The 27,870-nt window shown below is 37.5% G+C and overlaps 1 protein-coding gene across 1 annotated transcript in view; it reads left to right on the top strand.

Annotated features, from left to right (window-relative positions):
* The window catches only part of CD1H11orf80 (chromosome D1 C11orf80 homolog), a 96,568-nt gene that overhangs the window by 717 nt on the left and 67,981 nt on the right, over positions 1-27,870 (top strand). Inside the window, exons 2-3 of the mRNA XM_049616227.1 lie at positions 1,387-1,525; positions 8,494-8,547. Of these exons, the coding sequence (XP_049472184.1) occupies positions 1,387-1,525; positions 8,494-8,547 (193 nt within the window). The remainder of the gene's footprint in view (positions 1-1,386; positions 1,526-8,493; positions 8,548-27,870) is intronic.

The raw sequence follows: 27,870 nt of genomic DNA, 5'->3' as shown, positions 1-27,870 counted from the left end.
GGCGCCTTCACTGCCGACATCTGATCGAGTTCTTAGCCGCCGGTCTTGCAAGGGGTTCTAGACAGAACAGAGCCACAGGCCAGACAGGGTCGGCGTGACAGCACCCGAAAGTTCTGGCCCTCTCGCCTCCTTCGTTCTCATCAAAGAAAGTTGGAGGGTTAGATTTTACAGACGACAGAACCTAGCCTAGAACCCAGGGCTTCTGACTCACAGGCCGGAATTCTTTTCCCAACTGCTCCCTCACGGATAAAGAAACTGCGGGAATATCGTAACAGAGGGAAGCACAGCGACAGAGGATGTGAGAAGGAAGGTGTTAGACTGTAGAGATGCCTGGAAACCATCGTTATAAACCATGGTACAAATTAGGATATTCATCCCCAAGTTCTCTTACTGAGATCTTGCCTTTAAGAAAAGGGGTGGTAATTTTCCCTATGGTACCTTAGTGTGTAAGTGAGTCTACTTTCATAAGTAATGGAATTAACTACAGTATATTTTCTTTTAAATTTGTCTCATCAAGAGTGAATGTTTTATCTAGACATCTTGGAAGACTGTTTAATTTAAAATATTGTGTGCAGTCTTCACCAAAGATGAACTTATTAAAAATGAAAGCTAATGTCTAGAAGCATTAAAAATATATGCATATACACATAAGAATATGTATGTATATGTGTTTATATACATATATATGTACAAATTGTGTGGGGTGTATATATCTACGTGTATATATACGTGTGTGTGTGTGTGTGTGTGTGTGTGTGTATATGCCAGGCATTGTGTTAAGCATTATGCTCTTATTTTGTTCACAGTTAGCAGCAGCCATAAGTGGTAGACTGTCCTCATTTTGGTAAATGAGGAAGCTGAAGTAGAGAGGAGTTAAGTAACTTGCCTAAAATCACATGGCATATCAGGGATTCAAACCCAGGCATCTGCCTCCAGAGCCAGTGATCTTTAACTAGTATTCCCATCCTCAGAAATGATGATTTAATGAAAGGTAAAGATGATTCATAACCAGATGCCACTCTTATTCATAATATTCATGTTGGCTTTTACTTGGGGAGAAAAAAAGACACAGGAAAAACAAACTCCCACTTAATTTTTCTGAATTATTATTTCCAGATGAACTTACCCTTTGAATAAAGCAATTTATTGTCGCCACTTCCTGTCTTGTTGGGCATTGTGTTAATTTCTTATGCCTCCTTTCTTATGTTACTTTCCTAGTTATTTCTTCTGTTTAGACACAATACTTTGTTCTAAATGTGTAAATCTGACATTTTGCAAGTAAGAATATTTTTTGGAAATTAGAATCATTAATTCAGCTGTATCATATACATTTATTATTACTATGATTTCTAAAGATTTGTTTTCTTTGAATTGTACCCTTTTCAGATTTTGAAATATTTAATAATTCACTGGAAGTGTGAAACAGGAGTATCAAATGGAGCATTGCTGGAAGGACAGCTAGTGATTTCCATGGAAGCATTAAATTCTAATCACCAGGAAAATACTCTTCACTGTGTAACAACAAGTAAGTACAGGAAGAAATAATTGATTTTCTGTTCTGTTATGATTTTTTCTGGTTATTTAAAAATTTCAATTAGTCATAATCTTTTATCATGTTATTCCAAGGTTATTCTATAGTTAAAAAACTTAAGTAATTATGTAATAAGTATCTGGTGATAGATTTACAAATGTGTCATACAGGAAAGGTGAGTAGAATGACTCTTATCAGGATTTTTTTTTTTTATTCTTGTGAATTTGTTTTTTTTGGGGGGATATAAGGGATGCGTTGGGAAATGTCATGTGGGTTATGCCTAACCAGGTAAATATCCATTCTAATCTTCCTGGGATAACTTCTACAGCTTTTTCTTTTTCTTGGAGCTACTGCTCTTGCTGCCAGCAGCCTCTTTGGGTCCACTGCTGAGTGGCTTCTCCTTGGAAGAGAATTTCTTCTTTTTCTTGGGGATGGTCTTATTTCCTTCCTCTTTAACATCACTAACTGGTTCCTCTTTGAGGAAAGATTTCTTCCTCTTGGGAAGACTTCCACTGCCAGCTGTCTCTTCAAGATCGCTACTAACCAGCTCCTCCTTGGAAAAAAGATTTCTTTTTCTTGCATTTGGAGACAGAGGCAGATGGTCTTCCGAGGGTCTCCTGGGCTTTTGCTTTTTCTTCTTTGTGGGTCTCTCATTTGTCTCTTCACACTCCTCTGGGGTACTACTGCTGTTTTCTGAAGACATGAGGGCAGAGACGGCCAGCTGTTTCTTCTCCTTCATGCATTTCTTCTGCTTCTCCAGCTTCCTAGGCATCTCAGTAGCCGCTTCCTTTGCCTGAACCATCACCTCATTCATAACATCCAGATTCTTTCGTGGAATCTCTCCTGTCTCATAGAAGGACAGCCGCTCCTCAACTTGCTCTCGAAGTCTCTCTCCAAATACACTTGTGGGCACTCCAGAGAAGCAATCGATTCATGAGGCAATAGTGCATTTGTTTGCCAGGTATCAGGATATGCCTTTGTTCTTAGCAGCTGCTTGGCCAATGAAGGTGGAGTGTAAAATGAGTCCATATTTTGGGGTGTTACCCTTTGTTATCAAGGCTCTGGAAATCTGGTCCATTTGCAGGGCTCTGGGGATCACTCAGACACCAGGATTGGTCAAGAGGATTATTTTACTGGTTTAAGAATTCTCAAAAGCAATCTCATTCTTGCTCTTGGTTTTATCATTCTCTCACAAAAAAATTATATTACATTGAATTTTATCTCCTTTTTCATGTCCAGTCTTTGATAGTTGGAAAAGGGCCAAAAAAAAAAAAAAAGGGAAAAGAAATCAAATGATGAATGGTGCATGCTTTGATAATCTTAACTTGCAGTTAGTTTGAAAGTAAACCTCTTCTATTGGCTTTTATTCTTTTTTTTTTTTTTTGTTTCTTTTTCTTTGCCTACAGTCCTGAGGGAAAGACGATGCATTGAGTGACCCTGGAACAATTAATTTTCTTGAACTTTTGAAGTGATCACTTTTTTGTTTAGTTGTGTAGGTGTATATGAGAGAGAGAAGAGAGAGTGTGTGTCTGTCTGTAGGTTTATTGAAGGATACTTTGGAATGAAAGTCATCCTCAGTCCCAGCTGAGACTGAATAGTACTTTAGGTTCTACACAAGACATTTTCTCACTGAACTGAAATGCCCTGTTTTCTCTTTGAGTACCTAGCAGTAAACATCCTTGAGGAAGATATGATAGGTTGGTTTGCTGTTACTGTGCATGAACTCCACTCTGGACAGAATTCCCATCATTTGTAAGAACGTTTTGGATAGCTGCATGGCTAGGGTGATGTTGGTCTGTGTATGGTTGTGTTAGTTCATGCATTTGGAGACAGAGGCAATCCAATAAGCTGGCCAGGGTAGCGGGGTTGATATCGCTCAAAGCAGAGGACTTGAGCCACATTAGCTTTTGGAAAGAAACCTAATTCCATAGGTATTTTGAGCCTAATGGACTTCTTCAGCCCATGCGAAGTATAGGGAGCATTTATTTTCTCTTTATTGTGTTTATTATCTCTGATCTTTATGTAATGATTTTCATAAATTTTTTGGTAGAAGGAAGGGTAATATAGGCTTATCGTGAAACATTCCAATATTACAGATACATATATTGTGTAAGGTGAGACTTTCCAGTCATTTTGTCCCTTAAGATAATTATTAATGTTCAATATGCATTCTGCTAGATTTTTCCATGTATATGTTCATAGCCTCTCACTAGGTAGATAAAAAGTCAGATTGTGAGTGTTCTGGGATGGAGAGATAAGAGAGAGATCTCAGCGTTCAGTCTTTATGTTCATTCAGGCCATTTATTTTTAATACAACTTCGGTCCTCAGCTGAAAAACCCATGCTTCTTCCTTTTCAAAGAATAACCCTTCCTCCACCCCCACCAAGGTTAGAAAGGGTCAGTCCCTAGAATGCAGAATGGAGGAGGGAATCTAAAGACCTGACTTATTCTTAAATTCATTTTTTCAATTGATTCTCCTTATGTTAGCTCCCACCCTGCCCCTACTTCCAGGAGTTCCCGATTCTGCATTCCTGAATCTTCAGGGATTTTGTTGTATCACTTTGGTTATTTCTTGGCCTTTGCCTATTCTGGCTTATAATTCAATTTCTCAGGTCTCCTAAATCCTTTCTCACTAGTCCTTCTGCTTTTCAGTTTCTAGAATTTTATTATAATCATATCTGTCTTTTTCCTGTCCTTGTGGGTTTATTCCTTTTAAAAATACTTTGTTTTCTATTGTTTCTATTGTTTCATTGCAGTTTCAGGAGGTAGTAAAAATAATGGGTATGTTCAATTTGTCATCTTTACCTTAAAGTGTGAAGTGGTGTGTTTGGTCTGAAATCTCCGATGATGAAAAACCATGTATTAGTTATCTAAGGCTGCTGTAACAAAGTAGCACAAACATAAAATAAATTTATTCACTCCCATGTATGGAAGCCAGAAGTCCAAAATCAAGGTCAAAGTAGAATTGGTTCCTTCTGGAGACTCTGAGGGTAGAATCTATTATATGCCTCTCTCTTAGCTTCTGGTAGTTGCCAGCAAGCCCTTGGTGTTGGCTTGCAGGAGTATCATTCCAATCTCTGCCTCTACCTTCATGGGATATTCTACCCTGTGTTTATCTGTGTCTCTGTCTTCACATAGCCTTCTTCTAAGGACACCAATTGGATTTAGGTCCACCCTAACCATTATGACCTCATCTTAACTTGATTATATTTGTGAAGACCCTATTTCCACATAAAGTCGTATTCACAAGTACTGGGGCTTAGTTCTTCTAAATCTCTTTTAGAGTACAAAATTGAACTCACAACACAGCAGCAAGTTTTATTACTTGAATGATCTCTCTATGAGAAACTGAGAGATCACTATATACTTTTTCCATTAGTAATTGAAGTCTTTAACATATTTATTGCAGGTTTTTTTTTTTTAAATGCATGCTACAAGATGTTTATATGAGTTAGGAGGAAGGAGTTACATAGTCCTCTAAATTTGTGGAATGCTGGTTAAAATCAAATGAGTTTCATTACTTTGTATTTTCTTAGAACCTTTGATATGACAGTGTAGACTGAATCTTTAAAAATGGGCTATAGGAGTACCTGGGTGGCTCAAGTTGGTTAAGTGTTCAACTTTGACTCAGGTCATGATCTCTCAGTTCACCCGCATCTGGCTCTCTGCTGTCAGTATGGACTCCACTTTGGATCCTCTGTTCCCCTCTCTCTCTGCCCCTCCCCTGCTTGCATACATGCCCTCGCTCTCAAAAATAAATACATACATTTTTTAAAACAGCCTATGGTAGGGGTGTCTGGGTAGCCCAGTCGGTTAGACGTCCGGCTTTTGGTTTTGGTTCTGGTCGTGATCTCGTTGTTTGGGGGTTCAGCCCTGCATCAGGCTCCGTGCTGACAGCTGCTTGGGATTCTTTCTCTCTATCCCTCCCCTGCTCTCTCTCTCTCAAAATAAATAAATAAACTTAAAAAAAATTTTTTTAAAAGGGGTATAGTATGGGAATGCAAGCTGGTTTAGCCACTCTGGAGAACAGCATGGAGGTTCCTCAAAAAATTAAAAATAGAACTACCCTACAGCTCAGCAATTGCACTACTAGGTATTTATCCAAGGGATACAGGTGTGCTGTTTCGAAGGGACACATGCACCTCAATGTTTATAGCAGCGCTGTCAACAATAGCCAAAGTATGGAAAGAGCCCAATGTCCATCGATGGATGAATGGATAAAGAAGATGTGGCATATATATACAATGGAGTATTACTGAGCAATCAAAAAGAATGAAATCTTGCCATTTGCAACTACATGGATGGAACTGGAGGGTATTATGCTAAGTGAAATTAGAGAAAGACAAATATATGACTTCACTCATATGAGGACTTTAAGACACAGAACAGATGAACATAAGGGAAGAGAAACAAAAATAATATAAAAACAGGGAGGGGGACAAAGCATAAGAGACTCATAAATGGGGAACAGAGGGTTACTGGAGGGGGTGTGGGAAGAGGGATGGGCTAAATGGGTAAGGGGCATTAAGGAACCTACTCCTGAAATCATTGCTGCACTATATGCTAACTAATTTGGATGTAAATTAAAAAAAAATAAAATTAATTTAAAAAATGGGCTATAGTATACAGCATTCTTCAAATATATTTGATCTCAACAACTTCTTTTTTTAATATCATCTTTTGTTCTATAGAGGGAATTTTAGGAATGGTGTTGCTCTAAAAATATGTGGTTTACAATTAAGTCTCTACTGTTATCTTTGCATTTGAAGGATAACACTCTTTTTTAAAATATATTTTTAATGTTTATTTTTGAAGGTGAGAGAGACAGAGTGTGAGCAAGGAAGGGACAGAGAGAGAGGGAGACACAGAATCTGATGCAGGCTCTAGGCTCTGAGCTGTCAGCACAGAGCCTGATATGGGGCTTGAACTGCCACATGACGTGAGGCGAAGTTGGATGCTTAATGTTTAACCAACTGAGCCCCCAGATGCCCCTAGTACTCTTTTATTTTAGTACAGAGACATTAGAAGTACAGCTAAAAGTTGGGGGCAGGATGGGGTGTGGAGCAGGCAAGATAATTGCTCTCTGAGTACATTCACCAAAAGTGACCCATTTTCAACAATTGTTGATATGGTACTTGTTAAAACTAAAAGATGTTTGAGGAGACAGTATGGCATATGCAATTGAGAAACATCATGGAAACACTGTGAGATATATAGGTTGTATTTTTTTCTTATTAATGTTCAGCTCCTTGCTTAGCTGGTGTAGGCCTGCTGACACCTGCCATCCCTCTCCCCAGTGACCAACTCTCCTTAAGCTAGAACCAGTGTATGCTTGTGAGGAATGTTAAGAAGAAAAAAGAAATGATTGTCTTTTATTGAATGTTCTATGCTACTTGGGCCCAGGCCTTTTGAAATATCATTTGTCCAGAATCATTCAAAATCTGGAAATCTAAAGCACTGCTGTAATAACATTTCAATAGAACTTTTTATGATGATGAAAATATTATATATCTGTGCTGTTCAGTACAGTAGCCATTAGCCACACTAATGATGCTAATGACCACTTGAAATATGGCTAGTGTGACTGAGGAATCTTATTTTTAATTTAATTTAGCTAAATTTAAATTTAAGTAGCCACATGTATCTAGTGGCTACTATATTTGGATAGCACACATCTAGAGAATGGTGTTGCCTCTCACTGTAGTTGTTATTCTCAACTTTTTCACCCTGCTTGAAGAATACACATTTCTTGAGGGATAGAGACATTGATTTCTATGGCAATGATTCTTAAATTCTTAACTGTGGGTCGCATCTCTCTGGTGGGGAGGGGTAATGTTCAATTTGGAAAAGTCTCTGGGTGGTTTCTTTTCTTCCCCTCTTAGGTGCCTGTTTCCTCCTTTACCCTCTTCCTCTGAAGAATTATTGCTCTAGGGGTGCCTGGCTGGCTCATTCAGTAGAGCATGTGACTCTTCATCTCAGGGCTGTGAATTTGAGCCCCACATTGGGAGTAGAGTTTACTTAAAAATTTTTTTTTAATTATTACTCTAAATATTCTGATATTCATAGTTTAGAACTCAGTGTGGAGAATTCTTAGGTAATAGTCTAATATTTTCTACTAAAGGGGTGCCTAGGTGGCTCAGTTGGGTAAGTGTCCAACTTTGGCTTGGGTCATGATCTCACCATTCATGGGTTCCATCCCCACTTCAGGCTCTGTGCTGACAGCTCAGAGCCTGGAGCCTGCTTTGAATTCTGTGTCTCCCTCTCCCTGCCCCTGCCCCGCTCATGCTTTGTCTCTCTCTCAAAAATAAATATTAAATTTTTAAAAAAATATTTTCTACTAAAGAGTAAATTGTTTCAAAGAAAGGCCAGCTTTTTAAATTGAATCTTACACTGGAATATGGGTTATTGGCATGATATATCCTGGTTACTAGTTACAGTGTGCAGTCTTCCTATAATCCTTTTCTCTCAGGAATAGTAATATCTAAAGAAGCAGCCTTGATGTTGGATATGGGTGAAAAGGCTTGCCATTTGGTTTTCATTTCTCCCCCCAGAGAGTTGTTGTAGCCTCATAATGTTTTTTTTTGGTGTCTCCATTTTTAGTAAACTCATTACATAGTGGTCACTTTTTTTTTTTTTTTAAACATTTATTTATTTTTGAGACAGAGAGAGACAGAGCATGAATGGGGGAGGGTCAGAGAGAGAGGGAGACACAGAATCTGAAACAGGCTCCAGGCTCTGAGCTGTCAGCACAGAGCCTGACACGGGGCTCGAACTCACCGCGAGATCATGACCTGAGCTGAAGTCGGCCGCTTAACCGACTGAGCCACCCAGGCGCCCCTAGTGGTCACCTTTTTAATGTATTGTATCTATAAGCAGTGTTTTTAGGCTTCCATAAGATTCTTTAGATAAAATATGTTTAATTGTTTTATTTGTGATATTTCTTTGTATTCTGTTTCTTACAGTTGCTTCTGCAGGAAGCACTTATGGTGGTTTGGTTCTGAAGAAGTTCATAAAAGGTAAAGAATAACTCTGCTTTCAAGAGATAAAGTCTCTTTCTTCCTGGCAGTGAATTTGTTATTTTCTGAAAGAGACAAACTGAAAGATAGGGTTGCTAGATTTAGCAAATAAACGTACAGGATGCCCACTTAAATTTGAATTTCAGATAAACAATGAGTAATTTTGTAGTGTATGTTCCATCCAGTATTTTATCCTGTATTTTATCTGACAATCCTACTGAAAGATGATCTATAAAATTGTGTACATACAGCGATGAACAAGACACCTAGGTCACTATAGCTTCTCTGAATACTCTCTATAGGGGTGCCTGGGTGGCTCAGTTGGTTAAGCATCTGACTTCGGCTCAGGTCATGATCTCGCAGTTTGTGAGTTCAAGCCCCACATCGGGCTTTGTGCTGACAGCTCAGAGCCTGGAGCCTGCTTCAGAGTCTGTGTCTTTCCCTCTCTCTGCCTCTCCCATGCTCATGCTCTGTCTCTCTCTGTCTCTCAATAATGAATAAATGTTAAAAAAAATTGAATACTCTCTATAGAAACTCAGATAAAATTATCCCAGATAGAAAATGAAATTTTCAGTAAAGTATTTGTGCAGAGAGGTAACGTGTGAAGAATGCTTTATTGCAAATTATTTTGGCTAGCGTTAATACTATTCCCCACATGCCAAAGTTGGTATGGTTTAAGAGCTTTTGGTGACCTTGGCTTTAGTTCTTCTTTCCTTTGAGCTGAGAATAATCTAAAGCTGAAGGACATACATTTATTTTAAGGAGACCAAAATGATCTGAGAACTTCTATGCTTTCATATTTATCATCTGTGGTTGTCTAGTTTGTAAATTATCCAATGGGCCTATCTTTTCCTAATGAGTGGTTAGTTTACAAATTTTACAAAGTAATTGTTTTAAGTTTATTTTTATTTATTTTTGAGGGAGAGAGAGAGTGCGCGGTGTGCACACACACGCGGGGGGATGGGCAGGGGACGGAGGCAGAGAGAATCCTAAGCACTGACAGCATGGAGCCCTATGTGGGTCTGAACTCACAAACCCTGAGATCATGACCTGAGCTGAAATCAAGGGTCAGAAGCTTAACCAATTGAGCCACCCAGACACCTCTACAAAGTAATTTTTTAAAAGAAACCATCTCCAACAAATTTGGAATGTAAGTAGCTTGTGGTGGTTTAAAAAAACAACAACTTACATTTGTCATTATTTTAAGAAAATGTTCTATGTGTTAAATATGGAAACAATAAAGCTACATTAGAGCAGTGTAATTTTATAAATGCTTATGAAATGTATTGCCATTGTACTTTTATTTTTATATTTATTTTATCATTGTACTTTTATTGTTTTAAATTTTTTAAATATTTGATTTATTGTTGAGACAGAGAGAGCAGAGCACAAGCGGGGGAGGGGAAGAGAGAGAGGGAGACACAGAATCTGAAGCAGGCTCCAGGCTCTGAGCTGTCAGTACAGAGCCTGATGCAAGGTTTGAACCCATGAACCATGAGATATGACCTGAGCCGAAGTTGGACACTTAACCAACTGAGCCACTTAGGCACGCTACCATTGGACTTTTAAAAACTAATGTTTCTTAGTGCTTTAAAATTTTTTTAATGTTTTATTTATTTTTGAGAGAGAGAGAGTGAGCAGGGTAGGGACCGAGAGAGGGGGAACAGAGGATCTGAAGCAGGCTCTGTGCTGACAGTAGTGAGCCCGACGTGGGGCTTGAACTCATGAACTGTGAGATCACGACCTGAGCTGAAGTCGGATGTTCAACTGACTGAGCCACCCAGGCGCCCCTGAAATTTTTTAATGTTTATTTATTTTTGAGAGAGAGAGGCAGAGTGCGAGTGGGGGAGGGGCAGAGAGAGAGGGAAACAGAATCTGAAGCAGGCTCCAGGCTCTGAGCTGTCAGCACAGAGCCTAACATGGGGCTTGAACTTACGAACCATGAGATCACGACTTGAGCCAAAGTCGGATGCTTAACTGATTGAGCCACCCAGGTGCTTCTCTTAGTGCTTTTTAAAATGAAATCAATTAAAAATTTTAATTTAGAACCAAATTGCCAGTAACTCAATTACTGGATAAATCAAAGTACCTTCCGTTATCTTGGTCATATCAAAGAAAAAGAAGAAATTATTTTTATAACTCACATGATGAATGACTTTAAGGACATAAACAATATAGGAAATATTTTCCCTTTTGGAACTTCTTTTTTGAGTTAATATTTATTTTTTTATTGTTATTTTTAAAGTTTTTATTTAAGTTCTGGTTAACATACAGTGTAAATTAATTTCAGGTGTACAATTTAGTGATTCAGCACTTAGGTCCAACACCGGGTGGGTGCTCATCACAAGTGCACTCCTTAATCCCCATCACCTATTTGAGCCATTCCCCCCACCCACCTCCCTTCTGGTAATCACCCGTTCTCTTCTTGTTCTCTACATTTTATTTCTTGGGTTACCTTTCTCTTTTTCCCCCCTATGCTCATTTGTTTTGTTTCTTAAATACCACATCTGAGTGAAGTCATATGATATTTGTTTTTCTCTGGCTCAGTTATTTTGCTTAGCACAATACTCTCTAGCTCTATCCACATCATTGCAAATGGCAAGATTTCATTCTTTTTTATGGCTGAGTGATATTCCAGTGTGTGTGTGTGTGTGTGTATACACACACACACACACACACACACACACACACATATATATACCACATCCTTTTTATCCATTCATCAGGGACTTTGATAGACATTTGGGCTGTTTCCATAATTTGGGTACTGTAGATAATGCTGCTATAAACACTGGGGTGTGTGTATCCCGTTGAATTAGTATTTTTATATCCTTTGGGTAAAACCTAGTAGTGTGATTGCTGGATTGTAGGATAGTTCTATTTTTAAGCTTTTGAGGAAACTCCATACTGTTTTGCAGAGTGACTGCACCAGTTTGCTGAAGGAGTTTTTAGTTTAAGCATGGGAATTTAGAAGTGCTTGCTTAGTAAATTAAGGGTCATTAGGTATATCTCCCTTTGCCTTTGAAATTGCCTTGGCCCTCTGAATCTACCTTCCAGGAGTCTATATCCTGGATTCTTTTTTATTTTTTTTAATGTTTCTTTATTTGTTTTGAGAGAGAGCACAAGCAGGGGAAGGGGCAGAGAGTGAGAATCCCAAGTAGGCTCCATGTTGTCAATGCGGAGCCTGATGTGAGGCTTTATCTCACAAACTGTGAGACCACTACCTGAGCTGATATTAAGAGTCAGACGCTTAACTAACTGAGCCATCCAGGTGCTCTTGTAGCCTGGATTCTTAATGGACCTCTGCTTTTTGCTCTGTGATCCTAATCTTCCTTAGATTCTTCTTAGTGTGCACACATTTGAAAGCAGTAATTGTGGAAGAAAAGTAATGGCTCCATAGCAGATATTCTGTGGGAGCTTGGGTAGAAAGTTCTTACTGTGGTAATCATCATAAATGATGATTTACTGAGCATTAGCTCTACATTGAGCCTTGTGCTTGACACAGAGGGGTTACAGAGGTGATCAAGACAGATTTGGTTTCTTCCCTTACACCCATACTTAGGTTATCTTAATCACTTAATTCTATTACTTCCTAAAACCTTTGGTCTGGAAGAAAGGGAGAATCAGCATATTGTGCTAGATGGGGAGTTTGCTCTGATTCTGACTTTTGGGAAACCCGAGTCCAGCTTTAAGAATCATGAATTGACTGCCTGAAAACCATCTAGTCTATTTCTCAATCTTTAGTCTTCTTTTTTTGGGTTCTGCCCTTAGGATGAAGCAAAGAATGGAAAGATCATTCGTAATGCCACTGCTCTAGTTAATAAATGTGAAAGTGCTTTGAAAGAAGTGAAAGTCTATGTAAATAACAGGGAGTATGTTATTATTAGCACTAGGGAGGAGATAGGAGTATTTCTTGTGACATAAACTGATACTTAGCATGCCTTTTTTTTTTTTTTAACATTTATTTATTTTTTGAGAGACAGAGTATGAGCAGGGGAGGGGCAGAGACAGAGGGAGAAACAGAATTCGAAACAGGCTGCAGGCTCCAAGCTGTCAGCACAGAGCCCGATGTGGGGCTTGAACTCACAAACTGCGAGATCATGACCTGCACTGGAGTCAAACGCTTAACCAACTGAGCCACCCAGACACCCCTAGCATGCCTTTTTAATGAGTGGTCAGATTGTATATAATACTACTACTTCAATTAATATTTGCGGAAGTGCTTTGAAAAAAGTGAAAAACCATGCAGGTACAAGGGAATGGTTTTATTATCACTGTTAATACCTGGAGAGAAGGTATTGAGTTGAATTTAGTTTATGGAATAACCACCTGTTTATTATGCTAATACAAACTTCAGACAGTGTCATGGTAACTTGGTTGTAATTATTTTAAAAGCTCACAGCAATTTTATGCATATTTATTTAATCTGTTTTTATATCCTTGTGATAAAGTGGAAGTGGCTGACTTTTAGTACAAAGAGGAAGTACTGCATATCAAGTACATAATAAAAATTGAGTCATTTGTTCATAGTCAATCATATTTAGTAGCTAACTTTAGCTTGTCTTCTCTCCAGGTTCATGATACTAACCTCCACTCAGTAATACTGTTTGTTTGTACTAATTAGTAACAAGAATGGCTCATTAAAGCTCACAAAGGAAATTGTCCAAGCTTAAGATTTAAATCCCTTAGCTCCCTGGTTTTTGCACCATTAATTATGCCTTTATTACTATTGTTATTTATTTAGCATTCCTGTAATGTTATCAACAAACTGCTTTAAATTGGTCCATTCACAAATCTTTACACTGTTTAGTTAGCCTCATTAGGCAGTCTTTGGTGGCTGATTCATTAACCGTGAGATTTTCAGATGCTAAAAAATTACTTACCTATACAAAATAGTATGCCTCTGAATTCATTTTCAACTATGTTCTCTTCAGTGCTTGGTTGGTGGCTCTCAGTGAGTAGAATAAGATCTGATCTCTTTTTAGGGGAACTGTACTGTTGTAGAGCCATCCAGCTTCAATTTTCTTTACTCTTCAGTCTATTCTATTAGTATTGTATCAAGGTACTTTTTCTCTGAATCTGGTATACTTCAGATCAATTCATATATAAACAGGCTCTAATTTCTGGATGTTTTGTTTATGCTGGATTAATAAATAGTGACCAAGATAATCTCCCCATTCTACTTCCTCTCTAATGGATTATATTCTCTTTTTTGCTCACTGTCTTCTCTGGTTCCTAACTATTCATATTTTTATTCAGCACACCTTTAATTGAATATCTGCTTTGCCACAGGAAGTCATTGGGAAAGGTAGCTCTGAAAATGTAATGTGATAAGTATACCTAATGGAAGTATGTATATTCATGGTGCTTCTTTGGTAACCCAGAGGATATTCCTTGAAGTTCAGCCACCAATATGCCTTTCTTCCCTTCATTATTCTGTATTATTATTCTGTATTTACTTCAGGTATGTTTTCTACTCTTAAAGTTTTAATATCATTTCTATGCTGATGAGACTTTTTTTCCTATCATTACCATGTTTCCAGCTTTGATTGTCAATTAGTCTATTCCATTTGAAGGTTCCTTTTGAAATATATGTGCAACACATGGTAAAATGGGTTTCATTTTCTTGAAACTAACTTGCTCTGTAATGTCTTCATTTCTTTCAATGATACTAACATTCATAACTTTCCAGGCTTAAAAATTTTGGCTTTTTTTTTTTGGCATCCTCTTTTTTCTTTTCTCCATTATCTAATCTAATTGAATTTTTTGTTAGTTCTTTTATTCAATTATATATGAATATAAACATATGTCCTTCCCAGTTGCTTATTAGGAAGAACATAAAGATAGGGAAAGACACCTCAGACCAGATGTGAGGTCCTCTGTCAATTAGAATAACTTCTGTACTTTGAGGGATGATGACCATTAAGACAGATAAATTCTGGGGTCCCTGAATGGCTCAGTTGGTTAACCATTCGACTAATGGTTTCAGCTCAGGTCATGATCTCATTGTTTGTAAGTTCGAGCCCTGCATTGGGTTGGCACTGACAACACGGAGCCTGCTTGGGATTCTCTCTCCCTCTCCCTCCCCCTCCCTCTCCCTGTCTCTTTCCCTCTCTCTCTGCCCTTCTGTTCATGCACATGTGTGGTCTCTCTCTCTCCCTCTCAAAATAAGTAAACATTAAAAAAAGGTAAATTCTTATGTGTTAAAAGTTCTCATTACTTTGTATTAATATATATACTATTATTTTGCATATATGCTTGTATGCATATATGCATAATATGCATATCCATTTATATAGGAATCCATTTATATATCCATTTATGTATATACTTATCCATGTATATAGAACTACTTATAAGTATCTATTTGGTGAAATGTGATGTTTTAGTTTGTCCTTCTTGCCCAGATCTAGAAGCTACTTCCTATCATGTCCTTACTCTAGTGAAGAAAAGAAAAAAAAAGAAAGTGTAGAAGAGAGTGATAAGATGGGGAATATGCAAAAGGCCATATTTAAAGGTCCCTATTTGCTGTTTCTTATTTCTTCCATTCATGTTATTTTGATTTTTTTAATCTTTTTAATTACTTCCTCCTCATTCCCATGTTTATTGACATAATTTAACTCTTTAGTAAAATACAGTTTGGCCAGTCATGTTCAAGTGTTTTTCCCAAGTCAGAAATTTTTTTTTCTTCCCCTCAAAAGACTAGAGAAGAATACCAGCCCCCAGGGGCACCTGGGTGGCTCAGTAAGTTTAGCATCCATCTTTGGCTCAGGTCATGATCTCACAATTTGTGGGTCTCTCTCTCTCTCTCTCTCAAAAATAAACATTAAGAAAAAAAAAAAAAAAAAGAATACCAGCCCTTGAAAGTGGGGAAGACAGCTGTGCTGTTGATGTATGGTTATATGATTATGCCTCTTCTCTGTACTCTACCCTTTTGCCATCAGGGAGACTTTACAAAAAAGTTTAGTTTAATTTTGTCTTCTTTGTTAATTTGTTCTGAAAGGAAGTGAGAAGTCATGCTATTTGTACATTAGAGAAATTAATGGGTCCAGGATTGCTCATCATTGAATGAGAAATTCACAATGGTGAACTCTTGGATGTCTGACTTAATATGTATTTTTAAATCTGAGATTCTCATTCAAAGAAAAAATCTATTATAATTTTAGATCTTACAAGATCAGCAACTCTAAGGCTCAGTACTCATCTGACACTTTTTCCTCCAGGAGCTCCTTTTGTAGACATGATCTCATTCATTCTCCAGAGATAGGTCAGACTTATATGTTATCATCATTTCTCTTTCAGAGATGGGGAAACTGAGCTTTACCTCAGCTTAAATTTAGAAGTAAAGGAAGAGTTTGTGGACTCATTGGTCACTGGTTACCCAGTGAGTCCACATTTAATCCTCAGACTTTTGATATGTCCTAAACAGTCTCTTGCTGCCAAATTTGCATAACATGTGGCAAGATTTTATAAAGAGAAGATTGAACATAAAAAAGTTAAATGAATTTGTTGGGATGCCTGGCTGGCTCAGTCAGTGGAGCATGTGACTCTTGATCTTGGGGTTGTGAGTTTGAGCCCCATTTGGGTTTAGAGATTACTTAAAAAAATAAAATAAAGTCTTAAAAAAATAGATGAATTTCATCTTCTTTTGCTTTCTTAGTATTTCTTTACTCTTTTCTCTGTTAAATATATTTAATTGTACTTTACTATTGAAAATATATTTAAGATTTGATGTGCAGGGAAAGGAGATGGAAAGGACATGAACCTTGACATGTTTCTCTTTCTTTTGAGCTTGGGTAGGTAGAGCAGGAAGAGAAGGACACCTTTTACCATTAGAGATCCTGGGAGTTGACTCATACTCCAGCTGAGTGGCTTTTATTGAGTAGTCAGCAGGAGCTAGCCTGCCTTGTACCAGCTTTGGCTTAAAATCCTTGAACTATTGTTACCCCTCGTTGAGTAATCAACTGGGCACTTACTATTCCAGCTCTGGCCTCTTGGGTTACCATATCCCTTCCGTTTCCGTAGCAGACATTGTTAGCTGCCCGTGGTAGTGAATTTGGTTGGTATGGGAAGAGAGGACATTTTGAATATTCTTTACTGAGTAGACTTTTATGGTTACTCTTTTAGCATATTTTAAAAAGTCATATGACACTGTATGCAAGAGTTAAACTCAAAATGGATCAAAGACCTAGATCTAAGAGGTAAAACTATAAAATTCTTAGAAGAAAACATACGTGTAATTCTTCATAGATATGACATTTAAAGCACAAGCAGTCAAAGGAAAGATAGATAAATTGGATTTGATCAATATGAAAAACTTCTGTGTTTCAAAGAACACTATCAACAAAAGACAGGATGACATGATGGAGGTGTTAGTTCAGGCCAAGATGGTAATCATTTTGCAACATGGAAGTATCAGATTTACAGGTTGTACATCTTAACTTTACACAATGTTATAGATCGATTGTACCTCATTAAAACTGGAAAAAAAAAAAAACTAAAAAAGAGAGAGTGAAGACAGCCTACAGAATGGGAGAAAATATTTGCAAATTATGTATCTGATAGGCATCTAATATCCAAAGAACAAAAATAACTTTTACAACTCAGCAATAAAAACCTAATTTTTGAGTGGGCAAAGGATATGAATAGACATTTGTTATGAATTGAATGTGTCCTCCCAGAATTCCTGTGTTGAAGCCCTAATCCCCAATGCAAGGGTATTTGGAGATGAGGCCTTTGGGAAGTAATTAGGGTTAGATTAGGTTATGAAGGTGGGACCTTTATGATGGGATTAGCAGCTTTATAGGAAGAAGAAGAAAGAGAAATCTCTCCAAGTACACCCACCCAGGAAAAGCCATGTGAGGACAGTGAAAAGACAGTTGTCTGCAAGCCATGAAGAGAGCTGAATTGCTGGTACCTTGATATTGGGCTTCTCAGCCTTCAGATCTATATGCAGTAAATTTCTGTTAAGCCATCCAGTCTATGGTATTTTGTTATGGCAACCAAAATAGATAAAGACAACATTTATCCATATAAGCGGCTAATAAGCCCCATGAAAAGATGCTCAACATTGTAATTATTAGGGAAATGCAAATGAAAACCATAATGAGATACCATTTTATACCTCCTTGTATGACTGTAATTAAAAAAAAAAAAAAAGCAGAGGGGCACCTGGGTGGCTCAGTCAGTTAAGTGTCTGACTCTCAATTTTGTCTTAGGTCATGATCTCACAGTTCATGAGTTTGAGCCCCACATTGGGTTTTCTGCTGTCAGCACAGAGCCTGCTTCAGATCCTCTGTCCGCGCCCCCCCCCCCGCCCCACCCTGCTTGCTCTCTCTCTTTCAAAAATAAACATTGGGGTGCCTGGGTAGCTCAGTCAGCTAAGCGTCCAATATCAGCTCAGGTCACCATCTCGCGGTTCGTGAGTTTGAGCCCTGCCATCAGGTTCTGTGCCGACAGCTCAGAGCCTGGAACCTGCTTTAGATTCTGTGTCTTCCCTTCTCTCTGCCCCTGCCCCACTCGTGCTCTCTCTCTCAAAAATAAACATTAAAAAATTAATAAACATTAAAAAAACAAAATAACAAGTGTTGACAAGGATGTAGAGAAATTGGGACCCTCATATTTTGCTAGTGGGAATGATCAGGATGATCAGGCTTATTTCTGCCTCTCCAAACCTTATCTCAAACTATTCTTTCCTCAGTTCACTTGCGCTTCAGCCACATTGGCCTCGTTCTGTTCCTTGACACATACCAAACTCTTTCTCATCTCTGAGCCTTTGTATTTGTTCCCTTTACCTGTAGTATTCTTCCCCTAGTTTTTCATGTGACTTGTTGGTTCACTTCCATTTCTTTTTTTTTTAAATTTTTTTTTTCAACGTTTTTTATTTATTTTTGGGACAGAGAGAGACAGAGCATGAACGGGGGAGGGGCAGAGAGAGAGGGAGACACAGAATCGGAAACAGGCTCCAGGCCCCGAGCCATCAGCCCAGAGCCTGACGCGGGGCTCGAACTCACGGACCGCGAGATCGTGACCTGGCTGAAGTCGGACGCTCAACCGACTGCGCCACCCAGGCGCCCCGGTTCACTTCCATTTCTATTTCTCAACTCAAATGTCACCTCCTCAGAGAAGCCTTCCCTGACTACCCTATTTAAAGTAGTTTATCTTCCTACTCTGCTTATTTCTTTCACTACACCTATTTTGTTCTTTAGGAATCTTGTGGGGTTTGTTGTTTTGGTATACTTGTATGTATGTATGTATTTTTCTCAATTAGAATGTGACTTCCATGAGGAGAGGGGGATAGTCTGCCTTAATCCTATGTTTCCAGAATCCATTACAACATCTGCACATATAGCAGGTGTTGAATAAATACTGGTTGAATAACTTTAACCCCTTTCTCTCTGTGCTTCCTTCTGATCAGTCTATAACAGAGGTTCTTAAGGTCACTGATCTAACTAAGATTTTGGGCAGTTTTGTGTTTATGTGCATGTATCTGGTGAGAAGGTGCATAATCAGATTTTAACAGTCTGTGACTTAAGGAAGATAAAAATGGTTAACTTTCACCCATTCCTTAAATAATAATCCTACTTAGGTCCTGTCATACATATACCTATTGTTCCTCTATATTAGTATCTATTCTTTCTTTTCTCTCCAGTCTCTTCTATTCTAAACTTTTTAGCATAGTCATCTGAATGTCCACTGATACTTCAAATTCAGCATGTCTAAAATTTAATTTCTCATGTTCTCCCCAAAGCCTGACTCTCCTCCAAGTTTATTCCCTTTTTTACTATCTAAGTAGTTATACAGCCTAGTAATTTGAACTTTTCTTCTCTTTTCCTTAAATTCATATCCAGTCAGACTCAAAATCTTGCTGATTGTACCTCCTAAATATTTCTTGAAACTGCTCCTTTTTCTCTATCCCTATAATGGTCCTGATTCAGAATCTCATTATTCTTGCCTATAATAATTTCCTCATTGGTCTTCCTGTTGTTTTATTTTTTAATGTTTATTTTTAAGAGAGAGAGAGTGCGCGTGCATGAGGGAGGGGCAGAGAGAGGGAGACAGAGGATCTGAAGCAGGTTCTGCATGGAGAGTGCAGAGCCTGATGTAGAACTCAAACTCACGAACTGTGAGGAGATGACCAGAGCCAAACTAGAACTACCCCTAATTTGTCTTCTTATCTTTAGTCTTGGCCTCTCAAATCCATTTTCTTCAAAGTTGCCAGCCTCCTCAAGACCACACTTTTAGCTCTTGATTAATTCTCACTCTTACTAAAATGATCTGTTAATGCATCTGTCTCCCTTACTAGACCATGAGGATAAGATTTCTTGAGGGTAAGATTTTTGTCTTAAAATTTTTTGTGTATCCCCAGTGTTTAGTCCACTGCCGGCCATATAGTGAGTAGTCAGTAAATGCTTAAAAACATCTAAAAAACATTTGAAATATAAAATATTTGCTTAAATACATGAAATAGCAAAGGATAAATAATAAATAATTATACTCATTACACAGAATGAACAGATACTGAGATTGTGATATATTTTCATCAAGCTTTTTAAAAATAACACCTTAAAGATAAAGTTGGAAACTCCTACTCCCTACGTGTTTTAAGTGTGTAAGTTTTGAAACGTGCTTATTTGCTATCCATGTATTTTCTTTGGTGAAGTGTATATTCATATCTTTTCCCTATATTTTAATTGGGTTATTTGTTTTCTTCTTATTGAATTTTGAGAGTTTAAAAAAATATATTCTGGATAAACCAGGTAAATGGTTTGAATATATTTTCTCCTAGTCTTTGGCTTGTTCTTTCATTCTTTTAAGTGTCTTTAGCAAAAAAGTTCTTAATTTTTATGAAGTCAGATTTATCTTTTTTTTTTTTTTTTTTTTTATGGATCATATACTTTTGTTTGAGAGAGGGAGGGAGAGAGATCGATCCATGAACTGAGCTCAAGACCTGAGCCTAAATGAAGAGTTGGATGCTTAATTGACTGAGCCACCCAGGCACCCCTATAGATCATGCTTTTGGTGTCATATCTAAGGAAACTTCACATAGCCTAAAGTCACACAGGTTTTATTCTATACATTCTTCATAAAATTTTTTAATTTTTTATATATTTATATTTATATAAATCTTTATATATTTATAAATATATATTTTTTATATTTATAATTTTTATATTTATAAAAGGTTTTATATTTAGAATTACATTTATTACATTTGTAATTTGGGTCTGTGACCCATGTTGAGTTAATTTTTTACATATGATGCAAGAATTGGATTGAAGTTTAATTTTTTGCTTATGGGTATCCCAGTTGTTCTACCATCATTTATTGAAAAGACTGTCCTTCTCCACTACATTGCCTTTGTACTTTTGCTGAAAACTTGATTGACCATATATGTGTGGGTCTATTTCTGGACTTTGAATTCTGTTACTTTGGTCTCTTTGTATTGATTACTGTGGCTTTAAAATAGGTCTTTAAGTCCTCCAACTTTGTTCTTTTTTTCAAGTTCATGACATTCATGTTTGTTGTAAGTCCTTGGCATTTCTATCTATTTTAGAATCTACTTGTCAATATCTGCAAAAGCCTGCTGGGATTTTGATTGAGACTGTATTCCATTGATAGCTCAGTTTGGGGGAGAATTAACATCTATCTTAGCAATATTCAGTCTCTTGTTTTAAAAAGAGTTCATTTTGAGAGAGGGAGAGAGCATGTGCACATGTGCATGTGAGTGGGGGAGGGGCAGAGAGAGAGGGAGAGAGAAAGAATCCCAGTCTTCACACTGCCAACACAGAGCCGGATGTGGGGCCTCAAACTCATGAAGTGTGAGATCATGACCTGAGCCAAAGTTGGAGGCTTAACCAACTGAACCACCCAGGCGCCTCAGCAGTATTCATTCTTCTGATGCATGAACACAGTATATGTATTAATTTCTTAGGTTGTCTTTAATTTCTGTAGTTCTTAGTGTACGAATATTGTACCTTTTTGATCAGATTTAACTCTGAGCATTTAATATTTTTGATGGCTATTGTAAATGATATTTTTGAAATTTTAAATTTCCAATTATTTATTGCCAATATTTGGAATACAATAGATTAGAAGTTGTTTCAGCCTTGCTAAACTATTCTAGTAGCTTTTATGTAGATTCCACAGGATTTTCTACATTGAGGATCATAGCATCTGCAACTAGAGTTTACTTCTTACTTTCCAGTCTGGATACCTTTTATTTCTTTTCTTGCCTTATTGAACTGGCTAGATCCTCTAGTGCAATGTTGAATATATGTGGTGAGATCAGACTTTCTCACCTTGTTCTGACCTTAGGATATCAATTTTTCACCATTAAGTATGCAGGTTATCTATTTTTTCTTGAGTAAGTGTGAGTAGTTTGTGTCTTTCAAGGAATTTGCCCATTTCATTTGTTGTCGAATTTATTGGCATAAAACTGTTCATAATATACCCTTATTATCTTTCTAAACTGTGTAGAATCTCTAGCAATATCATCTCTTTCTCTCCTGATACTGGTAATTTATATTTGTTTGTTCTCTCTCTCTCTCTCTTACTCCTTCCCTCCTTCCTACCTTCCTCCCTCCTTCTCTCCCTCTCTCTCTCCCTTAATCTGTCTGGCAAGAATCAGGTTCTTTCTGTTGTATTCTTTTTCATTGATTTTTCACTCTGATCTTTTATTCTTTCCTTTCTTCTGCTTGCCTTGGATCTCATTTGCTCTTCTGTTTCTAGTTTTTAAAAGTGGAAGCTGCAATCATTGATTTGAGACCATTCTTTTCTACACTGAATTATGGTGTTCTTTAATATAGTTCTTTTAATAGTGCTAAAGTTTTGAGGGCGTCTGGGTGGCTCAATCAGTTAAGCATTCAACTCTTGACTTCAGTTTGGGTCATGATCTCATGGTTGGTGAGTTCTAGCTACACATCGGGCTCTTTACTGATAGTGTGGTCAGTATGATAGTCTTATTTCCTAAAACTTTAGAATAAATCTTGCTATATGATAAGGCAAATCCCCCCCTCCTTATTGTTATTTTTCAGAATTGTCTTTGTTTTTTCAAACTGTTACTCTTGTTTGTGAATTTTATAATTTAAGTTCCATGAAAAATCTTGTTGTGGTCTTGTTATTATATTAAATTTACGGATTAATTTGGTAGCAGCATTTTTATAGTATTGTTTCTATGAATTGATATAGCTCCTCATTTAGAGCTTCTATGAATTGATATAGCTTCTCATTTAGAGCTTTTTAAAAATGTTACTTAATTTTAACTGCCACAACAAGGAGGTGGGCACTATAATCTTCAATAGAAAGATTCTGTAGGAAAACAAGGAGCTTTCCCAAGAGCACATGGTTATTAGTAAAGCCAAAGTTGGCCTGATTCCAGAGACCATTTTGCTAGATTTTATTATTCAAAATATTTTCTCCCCATGGGATAATTATACTTCCTGGCCCATTGACATAAAGCTGGGCCATGTAACTTGCTTAGGCCAGTGAAATGCTAGTGGAAGTGATATATGCGACCTCCCAGGAGAAACTTTAAGAGCCAATGTGTTTTGGTCTTAGCTCCTTTTCTTCTACTCTGAGGCTAGGATGTCTGAAATGGAAGGTATTCCTTTAGCCTGGATTCTACTATGAAGTGGCTCCTTTTTTGCACTTGCCTGGAGTGCTGCAACCTCTTAATTGGTTTCTAGAATTCTCACAAAGGCAATTTGGTATTGTTGTTGAGGCAGTGTCTCCAAAGGGGGGCAAGGACCTGGGACTTCCTCTTCTGCCCTTTGGCTGATGATACTCCTGGTTAGATCCTATTTTATGTTAATACTGTGATTCTTCTCATAGCAAACAGTCTTAGATATATTTTGTTATATATATATATATATATATATATATATATATATATCCCTAGTGTCATAATTTTTGTTGCCATTATGAGTGGTATTCATTGTTTTTCAACATTGCTGAATTGAACTGTTAATTTTGGTAGTTTATTCGTAGATTCTCTTGGGTTCTCTATATGGGCACTTAAATCATCTCTAAATTATGACAACTTTGACTTTTCCTTTTCACTCTTTATATGGCTTACTTCTTTTTCTTGTCATATAGAACAGTACTAGTACTGGTTAGAAGACCAGGGGTGATATTATGTATCTGTGGTTTGTCTTCCTTTAATGAAATTAATTAAGTAAATATACTTAAAATTAAGTATATTTACTGTAGTTTTTTGGCACTTGCTTCTTGTCAGGTTGAGGAATCTGTCTTCTTAATTTGCTAGTAGTGTTTGTTATGAATGTGTGTTGTATTTTCTAAAGAGCTTTTTCTATATCTTTTGAGATTATGATATGGTTTTTTAAAAACCATTATTTATTTTGAGAGAGAGCATGAGCAGGGGAGAGGTAGGGAGAGTGGGAGAGAGAATCCCAAGCAGGCTCTGTCCTGTCACCTCGGAGCCCAACATGGGACTTGATCTCATGAACTGTGAGATCATGACCTGAACTGAAATCAAGAGTCAGACACTTAACCGACTGAGCCACCTAGTTGCCCCTATTTTATGGTTTTTAAAATCTTTATTAATATGATGATTTATAGTGGTAGACATCCATGAAGTTCCATCACAATTTGATCATGAGATTTTTATATATCCTGGATTTAATGTTTTATCTTTGTTCTCAGTGAGATTGATTTCTATTGTCCTTGTCCTATTCTGGTAGCAAGATTATACTTGCTTTATAAAATGAGTTGGGTAGGTTTATCCATTTCTGTTCTGGGTTTTTTTTAATATGTATTCTTTGAAGATTTGGTAAAGCTAACCTGTAAAAAAAAAATCATTTGAACCTGGCATTTTGAGATGAAGGTAGGTGAAGAGGGAAATATATATTTTTTAATGTTTGTTTATTTTTTGAGAGAGAGCATGAGTGAGTGTGGGGGAGGGGCAGAGAGAGGGGGACAGAGGATTTGAAGTGGGCTCTTTGCTGAGAGAAGAGAACCTGATATGGGGCTCAAACTCATGAACCATGAGATCATGACCTGAGCCGAAGTTGGATGCTTAACTGACAGTCACCGAGGATCTCCTAGTAGGAAACACTTTTGATAACTAGTTTGTTTTCTTGGATGATGTTTGGTTTAAGTTTTCTGTTTCTCCCAGAGTCAATTTTGGAGGTACATATATATCTTATAAAAAAAAAATACCACAAACACACAGATTATTTACTTCTTTTCTTTTTTTTTTTTAATTTTTTTTTTAACGTTTATTTATTTTTGAGACAGAGAGAGACAGAGCATGAACGGGGGAGGGTCAGAGAGAGGGAGACACAGAATCTGAAACAGGCTCCAGGCTCTGAACTGTCAGCACAGAGCCCGACGCGGGGCTCGAACTCACGGACCGAGAGATCATGACCTGAGCCGAAGTTGGCGGCTTAACCGACTGAGCCACCCAGGCGCCCCTATTTACTTCTTTTCAATCATTCATCCGATACATACTTACTGAACACCTGCTGTATGGTAGACATTTCATCTTAGTTTTCAAATTAATTGATGTGAAGTCTTTTATGACTTACAGATATTTGTACTTTTATCTCTTTTTGATTTTTTATGTCGTTTTTGTGCCTTTTTCTTGATGGTGGTGATAACACTAATAGCAGACATTTCATTTTAAACAAAAAGGGTAAGTAATTTGTTCAAAGTCACAAAGGTAGTAAATGGTTGAGTGGGATATATGAACCCAGATAGACTGGCTCCAGAAACTGTCTTAACCACTATTCCATAGTATTTTGGTTTACTCTACAGTATGCTGTTTTGCTAGAGCTTTGCTTCCTATATTAGCTTTTCAGATAACAAATTCTCATTTCTGTTCAATGAATGAACAGAAATTAATTTCTCTCTTCCTTTGACAACTTCTTACCTTACTCTCGTACCACAGGTTGAAGAAATCTATCACCTGTATCACGTTTGGTGGTTGAGTTGTTGAGGTTCTTTGAAGAGGCAGGTATAGTTTTGGAAAATGATCGTTTTTTCTCCCTCCATTCTCAGTTTACATCCTTTTTGTTTGGTAACCAGTAGTAGTATCAGGCTCAGCTGCATATTCCTTTGTTATAGACTTGAGTGATCACACTTCCTGACTGGCTTGCTTGGCTGGAAGAGCCCACTGAATATGCAGCAATGGCAACTAGTCTCTGCTTTTTTGAAGTAGTGAATGAAGATCTGACACAACATTTCTGAAAGGTTGCTGACCCTCCATTAAAATGTTCTGCTTTCTATTTCTTTCACTAAAGCATGTCTGGGGTTGTTTTATAATGTGGAAGTAATTAGCCAATTTAACTAATAGCATCAGGCCACAGAGCCAACCAAAGAACTTTTCATCTTTTGGCTTAATTAGCTTCATTCTTTAAAATGCTTGATACTGCTGCTTTATTTACTGGTACATTACTTGCAAGCATTATTATAAAGCTATGCTAAAGGACAGAAGTCAGGCCAGTTGCTGGTTTGCTGAGTCTCTTAGAATAAAAAAAACAACATGCAGCCAGATGTCAAATTTAGCCACCGTCAAATGAATTATTTTTATTTTTTAATGTTTATTTAAAAAATTTTTAAATGTTTTATTTATATTTGAGAGCGAGACAGACAGATAGTGCATGAGTGGGGGAGAAGGGCAGAGACAGTGGGAGACACAGAAACTGCAGCAGGCTCCAGGTTCTGAGCTGTCAGCACAGAGCCCGACATGGGACTCAATCTCATGAACCTGAGCCAAAGTTGGACTCCTAACCAACTGAGCCACCCAGGCAGCCCAAATAAATTATTTTTAAAAGGAACTTTTTGTTAACAGAAGCAATATTACCCATTTTAGAATATTGGGAAAATAGAGGAAAGGAAAACATTTCTTGCACAATAAATGTTAGCATTTTATTATATTCTCTTCCAAATTCCCATGTATTTAAAAAAAATTTTTTTTTAGCATTTATTCAATTTTGAAAGACTAAGAGAGACAGAGCATGAGCAGGGGTGGGGCAGAGAGAGAGAGAGACAGAGACACAGGATCCGAAGCAGGCTCCAGACTCTGAGCTGTCAGCACAGAGCCTGATGCAGGCTCAAACTCACAGACCAAGAGATCATGACCTGAGCCGAAGTTGGACGCTTAACCAACTGAGCCACCCAGGTGCCCCTCCCGTGTATTTTTAAAACAGTTGTAATCACAGTATATGCCTAGTTTTGTCCTACTACTTCTTTTTAACTTGACATGCAAGCATTTTTTTCATGTTATGACATAGTCTTCTAGTTATTATTTTTAATGAATAAATTGTCCATAAGATGTATCATAAATTAACATTTTGATATCTGCAGGCATTTAAAAAAAGTTGTGTCAGGTGCCTAGGTGGCTCAGTCATTAAACATCTGACTCACGTACAGGTTATGATCTCATGGTTCTTGAGTTTGAGTTGGGTGAGCTCTAGCCCTGCATCAAGTGAGCCCGAGCCCTGCTTTGGGTAAATGCGAGCCCCACTTCGGATGAGCCCTGCTTCTCTCTCTCTCTCTCTCTCTCTTTCTCTCTTTCTCTCTCTCTCTCTCTCTCTCTCTCTCTCTCTCTCTCTCTCTCTCTGTCTCCTGGGATTCACTCTCTCCCCTCCACCCCCCACTCACTTGCGCCCTGCACCTCTCTCTCTCAAAAAAAAAAAAAAAAAAGTTGTGTCATGTAATGTAGCATTTGTAAGTGAAGATATCAACTTCTTATACTTTGCCAGCATTGGGAATTTCAGTTACTTAAAATATTTTAGCGAATTTACTAGTTAATTTGTATCTGTTTGAAACTTTTTATAAGTGTTCACTATCTGTACTTTCTTTTTCTCAACTTTCTCCATATCTTTACAGTTAAACTTCTAGTGTGAAATTTAGAATAAATTCAGTTACTAGCTGTGTGCTATGATCTGAATATTTATTTCCCCAAACATTCATATGTTGGAATCTTAATGCTCAACGTGATGGTATTAGGTGAGGGGACCTTTGGGAAGTGCTTACCTCATGTGGATGGAGTCCTCATGAATGGGATTAGTACCCTTATAACAGAGACCTCACAGAGCTTCCTAGCTCTTTATGCCATGTGAGAATGCAATGACAAGTCTGGAACCTGTAAGAGGGCCCAGAACCCAACTTCAGCCTCCAGAACTGTGAGAAATAAATACCTGTTGTTTATAAGCTGCCAAGGTCTGTGATATTTTGTTATAGGAGCCCAAACAGACTTAGATACTATACAATTTGTATTTTTAGGCTTGACACCCTGATGTACAAATCATTGAGATTCATTTCACTATTGAATGCCATTTTGTTTCAAGATGCACAGTG

This window comes from Panthera uncia, chromosome D1, assembly GCF_023721935.1.
Source record: "Panthera uncia isolate 11264 chromosome D1, Puncia_PCG_1.0, whole genome shotgun sequence".
In the NCBI taxonomy this organism is placed as follows: Eukaryota; Metazoa; Chordata; class Mammalia; order Carnivora; family Felidae; genus Panthera; species Panthera uncia.
The sequence above is the reverse complement of the archived record's forward strand: the minus strand, read 5'-3'. Positions and strand labels throughout refer to the sequence as shown.